This window comes from Arachis duranensis, chromosome 1, assembly GCF_000817695.3.
Source record: "Arachis duranensis cultivar V14167 chromosome 1, aradu.V14167.gnm2.J7QH, whole genome shotgun sequence".
NCBI classification, from domain to species: Eukaryota; Viridiplantae; Streptophyta; class Magnoliopsida; order Fabales; family Fabaceae; genus Arachis; species Arachis duranensis.
Genome location: NC_029772.3, coordinates 91,463,412 through 91,470,124, shown reverse-complemented (window position 1 = coordinate 91,470,124; position 6,713 = coordinate 91,463,412). Strand labels below are relative to the sequence as shown.

The following is a 6,713-nucleotide window of genomic DNA, read 5'->3' as shown; positions in this document are numbered from 1 at the left end:
GAAACAGTATCGAATTCTGACACTCAAATGTCACCCCGTTGTCGCCATTTCTCATATGACAATTCGGATAAAGCTCCACAACTATGAATGGATTGTTACTGGCCATTCAGCTTTGTTTTTTAGAGAAACGAAATAGAAAAAAGATATGAAATGTGTGTGAAGAATATCAAGGATTACACATCTTTTTAATTTTTATTTGGCTTTGTAAGTTTTGTAATGATAATTTTTGTATATTATGTTTATTATTGTAATTTTGTTATAATATAAATTATTAATTCCGTTAAAAAAGATAAATTAAATAAAAAAATAAATATAAATAATGATAAAGGGATAAGTAATAACAAAATTAAAATATAAAATAATACTAAATAAAAAATACTAAAAAAATATAAAACTTTTTCTTTTTGTTTGACTTTATCAAATTTGCTATTATAATTCTTATATATTATTTATTATTATAATTTTTTATAATATGAATTATTAATACTATTAAAAAAGATAATTTAAATAAAAAAGTAATTATAAATAATAATAAAATAATAACTAATAAAAAGTATAATCTAAAATCTAAAATAATATTAAAAATAAGAGTACTGAAAATATAAGAATAAAAATATATAAAAATACTAAATTAACATTCTCATATATATGGATTCCGCTAAGAAGATAATAGATTATTTGTATAATGTGTACAATGAGTTATTGAGTTATAAAATGAACATCTCTCATACTATTTAGAATAATCATTCGAGTATTATGGATAATAAACATCTTCCCAATAACGCTCTAATACAATGTCATGATATCACTCATTTCAAAAAGCTTCAACTGATAAAAAAAGGTAACACTAATGGTTATATCTCTAATACTTCGTAAATTTTTATTATACACACTATACAAATATTCTATTATACAAATATACTTAAAATTTAACAAAGGTAATTGTTACGATGCCTAAAAGTGTTTGTCTAACTTACTAAAAAGGATTAAAAATTAATATTTAATTTTAAAAATATAAAAATAAATAATTATTAAATATTCAAAAATTACTATAAAAAGTAAGTTAGGCAAAAGTTAGACACCAGTTATAGTTATAGACACCATTTAACAAAAATATAATATGTTTGAATCAAGCACGTAGTTGGTAGTTGGAAAAAGTAAAAGCGATACTTAAAAGTTAAAACACACTCGTTTTGTTCATTCCATCACATTCTATTCCTCTTCTTCTTCTTCTTCTTCTCCTTCTTGTTGGAGCGATGGGAAACTCTTCCTCCATGCTAACGCAGTACGACATCGAAGAGGTCCAGAAATATTGCGAAGACACTTGTATGTAATTCGCAAAACTTAATTAAAACGCTTTACCATTTTTTTTCAATTTTGATTTTGATTTTGATTTGTGGCTGGAGGAACACCATAGTCACGCAGCAGGAGATCGTATCTCTGTACAGTAGGTTTTGCCAGCTGGATCGTAAGAACTGCGGCTTCATTCCCTCCGATGAATTTCTCAGCATTCCCGAATTCTCGCTCAACCCTCTCTCTCACTCTTTGCTCAACATGTTGGATGGTTTGAACTTCAAGGAATTTGTTGCATTCTTATCCGTCTTTAGTCCTCGTGCTACTATGCAACACAAAATTGAATGTAAATTTCTTTTTCCCCTTTCTTTCTGGCTAAAGAAATAGATTGATAATCTGATATTGGATTTGGTGTTTTTTTAGTTATTTTCAAGGTGTATGATACTGATTGCAATGGCAAAGTAACTTTCCGTGACATTTTAAGGGTTCTGAAGGATATGACTGGACAATTTATGCCTGAAAAACAGATGGAGGTCATATTTCATTTCATTTCATTTCATTACATTACATTACATTATATACTTGCTTACTGTATTCAAAGAGATTAAGGTATAAGCTTTCTTTGAAAGGTTTATAAATTTGTAGTTCTATTTGCACCTCCCATTTATTTAGAATGGGTTATGCTACGTGTACACCAAAATTAGTCACCAAAGTCAGCCACGAGTATAAAATACATGCTGGAATATAAATACACATTGAAAATAAATTAAACCACACATGTATTTATACACAAATACATTGGTGGCTGATTTTAGTAGCTGATTTTGGTGTTTATTGCTACAACGACCGTGGGTTGGTATTGTTATCTAACATTTCAATTGGCAAAGCAAATTGAGGTTGATGTGATCTGCTTATTATAACTGCCTCTGATGGATTTTGTTTCCCTTTGTACCTTTTACAGGAGATTCTTACACAGGTCCTTGAGGAAGCAGGCTATCAAAAAGATTCTGTTTTGGTCTTATCTGACTTCATGAAGGTACTCAAATTACTGATCTTATCTTTAATTTAGATAAACATTCGAATATTATGAAACTAAAGAGTAGAGACATGGACAAAAATTGCTTGATAGCTGCCTAAAACCATTAACAAGAATTCAGTTTGGGCCTTGGACAGAACTTCCGCTATGATAAATTGTTTGTGTTGAATTGGAGTTATATTTTGTTTATTTATCATGGCCATTAGCCATTAGTACAAGTGTGATTATTGATTAGATCTCATTATTTGGAACACAAGTTGTAGTTAGCTTGAAACTGATGCTTATCATTGGTAGTGGTCAATGGACATTATTTATTTCACAGTTCACTTTCTTGTGTTATCCCATGCATGCTGAACACTGCTTGATATTTGTTAGTTTGTCATCTTTCATTGAAAAATGAATAACTTATTGTTTTTTTCCATGATAGATTCTTGGCGATTCGGACCTGAAGATGGAAGTTGATTTTCATGTTGATTAGAATGAAAGTACCAATGGTATTAAAATATAGTATAGTCCTACTTTCTTTCTGTTTCATTTAGGAGATTCTTGATCATGATAACTAGTTCTTATATTATTTTTGGACTCTAATTATTTAGAAACAAAAACATGGATGATAAATTCTTAACAGCATTCAGCATTCTTTTTTCTTGGAAGTAACTTCTAATAGTTCATATCAATATTGTTGCATAATGAGTAATTGGTATCTTACAATTCTATAATCTTTCCACATTACCATCCAAGCTTATTTATTCACTCTTCTATAAAAGTAAGCTTGACCACAATATTTCACATCAAACTTCTATAAGTATTACTTACTACACTTATCTCATCTAATAGTACTTCTTATTATTGTAGAAATTTAAAGCTTGTATTGAACATTACACAAATCTCAATTCATTTTTATTAGCTTTTACATACCATAAATTATAAAGATTTATGTAAATAATGTCAAAAAAAAAAAATAGAACTCAGTTTTATTCCAATGTTAGTAGTTACTCGTGTATTTTCAACAAAAGCTAAGAGAGAATACATGCAAAAAGTTTGTAGTACTCCAACACTACATGCATAAAAATAGGACACATGAATTCATTCAAGGTAATGATAGAAGGATAAAAGAATACAAGTGATGTGAATGATAAAAGAAACAAATTAAAATGGTGAAACTTATTTGAATATAACTAGTTCCACTATGTTCAAAATGACTAATAAACAACAATGTTATTCCAATTAGAAAACTAATATTTACATTTAACAGTTGACTAAAAAGTTTTTCAAGACAATATTATTTTAAGTAAATATTATTTTTCTTTGATTATATTCAAAATTATTAGATCTATTATTAAACTATTATATCCCTTTCCATATTAAACCACCGAATAGCAATGGCACAACACCACACAACAATTAGGCAAGGAAGTAACAAGATTGGCAATTTGATAAGAACTTATTTAAGAAATACCATGATAATGATAACAATGATAATAATGATGTTTGGCCTTTGGTAAAGCCAGAAGTTAAGCGCCTATTTGATCGCTTCTAAACACAATTTCCTATTTTTAAACATGACAAGATTTGGATAATAAAATATTGTAAATATAAGAATAGACAAAAATAGGGAGAAAACTAATGAGAAGATATACTAATGAAAAGATTTGCAGAACTATGGCTTTACACTTGTCAATGTTTCCAGAGTGCAATACATATTGATGGCATCAAAATCATTATTTTTATTTTATAGAAGTCAGCAAAATCAGGTTAGTGACCGGTTCTTGGTTAACCGGACCGGTTCTTGTTTCCGGTCCGGTCTTCTCTTCTTTCTTTTTAAGGTAGTCGTGGCTATGCCCCATTGTAGCCGTTGGAAATGACGGTTCCCCTCCTTCCTTTAGATTCCAACAACAAACTACTTTTTTGAAGCCACCCAAAAAGAAAAAATAATAATCCAAAACATGGGTCCCGATCATAGAACAAAACAATTAATCACCGTCCCAGATAATGAATGTGTTTAACAAAAGAAAAAGTAGTTAATGAACAATGATTTTGTCTGCATTTTGTAACCCAACCGCCACGAAACTCGTCCCATGTCTGTTCTTCACTTGTGATCTTCCTGAAAATGTCCTCTTATGAATTTTCCAACTGCGCCTGTTCGTATACAAAATACCCAACACAGAAAGTTTCGTTTTTTTCGGTTTTTTTCCCCTTCCTGATAATCTTTTAATTTGTTGGAATTTGATGCAGAAAAACAGAGGATCCTGCTTCTTCAGGGTGTTTCCGCGTTTGTCTTATTGAATCCGTTCACGCTCATTTGGAACCTGCAAGGTACATTTGATAAATTTCTTTTCTTCCTTGCAATGAAAGCATGCTCCAATTTTATATGGTTTATGTAGCTAACACCACAATTTTCTAATTTATTTTCTTGTATTTTCCTTGCCGCTAACACCATTCTGCTTCATTACTTGGATGCATCTATATTTCCCTTTTGTTTTTTCGTGAAAAGAAAGGTTCCTAGTTTTCCAAAATTGTGGGAATTAAGCATTGTTTTTTACAGACATTGAAAACTTGATTTCTTACATGTATATATCTATTTTGTATGCTCAAATGCATTGCTATTTATTGAATTGTGGAATTGATCACATAGATACAAAGAAAATTCAATCCTTGTGTGTGTCATCATATAGTTGTGATTAAAATGCTGCTATCTCTTGTGTTTAGAAGTAACTATAAGTGAACCTGTACAATGGTTGAGACTAGCACGGCGTCTCCCATGGCGGAGGCTGATATAACAGCAATGAAGGAAACACTCCGAGCCCAACAAATTCTTCTGCAGCAGCTACATGCAGAGTTGGATCAGGAAAGAGAAGCCTCTGCTACTGCAGCCAGCGAAGCTATGGACATGATACTTCGTCTGCAAGGCGAAAAGGCTGCCGTGAAGATGGAGGCAAGTCACTACAAGAGAATGGCAGAGGAGAAGATAGGTCATGCTGAGGAAACTCTTGAAGTCTTTGAAGAGCTTATGTATCAGAAGGAGATGGAAACCACTGCTCTTGAGTTCCAAGTCTTGGCTTACAAACAGAAGCTTCTGGCATTGGGAGTAGATATCAATCTCAGTGAGCTTGAATTCCCTGATGATCTTCTTCTTAATAGAAGTGAACAAAATGGAGAAGATGATCAAAGTAGCTCTATGAGAAGGTTGCAATCATTGCCCCCTATTGCTTTTAAGAATACATTTAGAGCTGCAAGAAAGAGGGACAGATCTCCTAGTCCTACTCCATTTAATATTCCGGTTCCTAAATCGGCTGAGACCAATGATCAGGAAGACTATCCTAATGGATCACTTGATTCATATTGGAACCAAATCAAAAAGTTAGATGAAAAAGTTAAAGAGATTTCAGATTGCAAAGAATCTGGAGTTGAAATATGTCCAAGACCAAGGATTAGAAGAGGGAGATCATGTTCATTGTTATTACAATTAGGCAGTCCAGCAACCTCTGATCAAACAGATAAAGTAATCTCAAGTAGAGCGAGTCGTCATGGAAGTACAAACGATAGAGAATCGGTTGCAAGTGTCTCTACCTTGGTTAATGTTCATGATGTATTTGAAGTGCCACAAGCTAGTGAGAAAAAGGTTTTAGAAGCAGATAGCAGATTAACAAAACCAGATTCTTTGTCTGATGAAATTGTAGAATCAAATGTTAGACCTGATATAGACAAGAGAAAGAGCAAGATTATTCCACAAAAGCCTATTTCCAAAGATATGAAGACCATCATTCGGCAGAAAAAGGAAGAGATGGATGCTGAAAGCAATGCGTCTCGAGCTGAGATTCAAAGGTTGCATCAGAGAATCGAACGGCTCGAGAGGGAAAGAATGAATCCAAGGCCACATGAAGGGGATAAAGAAGAACATTTGAGGTTGTTGAAGGAGATATACCATCGAATCACTTTGATTATGTCCGAGATAAAGTCTATCAAAACTGAAACTCCTCCACCTAAGAATGTGCCACTGGATCCTCTTCAAGAGGTAGTATACTTTTGAACTTAGTCATCATTTATTATTGTATTCTATGTTCAATAATTTTTGCTTCTATTTCCTTCAAGATAACAGTTTCAACTCTATGAACAGGCAATGTTATACTTTTGGATTTGATCAAGGTAATTTACCAGAATGACTTTCTCAAACAACCGATCGACTCAGTTTATCAATTAGTACAGATGATTTTGTCCACTGAGAAGATTTTGTGATATGTGCAGTTAGATTAGATTTATTAAGCTGATTTTTTTTTGTCACTGGAGAAGAATGTAATCCTGATATGTTATTTTGTATACTGAGGTTGAAATCCTTTGCAAAGTGCAAACTTTATACTGTATAATGTTCTTTTGGTCTCTATAA

The 6,713-nt window shown here is 31.9% G+C and overlaps 2 protein-coding genes across 5 annotated transcripts; both read left to right on the top strand.

Moving 5' to 3' along the window:
* Nucleotides 1-1,170: 1,170 nt before the first annotated feature.
* LOC107459398 (uncharacterized) lies at nucleotides 1,171-2,982 on the top strand. The gene is made up of 5 exons (XM_016077637.3): nucleotides 1,171-1,326; nucleotides 1,418-1,639; nucleotides 1,717-1,826; nucleotides 2,255-2,329; nucleotides 2,757-2,982. The coding sequence occupies exons 1-5, from the start codon at nucleotides 1,257-1,259 to the stop codon at nucleotides 2,805-2,807; spliced, it is 528 nt and encodes a 175-aa protein (XP_015933123.1). The 5' UTR covers nucleotides 1,171-1,256; the 3' UTR covers nucleotides 2,808-2,982.
* On the top strand, nucleotides 2,782-6,713 carry LOC107459407 (myosin-binding protein 7). 4 transcript variants are annotated; one of them, XM_052257354.1, is made up of 4 exons: nucleotides 2,782-2,823; nucleotides 4,565-4,645; nucleotides 5,042-6,344; nucleotides 6,447-6,713. In XM_052257354.1, the coding sequence occupies exons 3-4, from the start codon at nucleotides 5,064-5,066 to the stop codon at nucleotides 6,468-6,470; spliced, it is 1,305 nt and encodes a 434-aa protein (XP_052113314.1). In that variant the 5' UTR covers nucleotides 2,782-2,823; nucleotides 4,565-4,645; nucleotides 5,042-5,063; the 3' UTR covers nucleotides 6,471-6,713. The 4 variants fall into 4 exon arrangements, with proteins under 4 accessions (XP_052113314.1, XP_052113307.1, XP_015933133.1 ...); XM_052257347.1 differs by having other exon boundaries at nucleotides 2,801-2,823; nucleotides 5,039-6,344; XM_016077647.3 differs by lacking the exon at nucleotides 2,782-2,823 and adding an exon at nucleotides 4,116-4,470.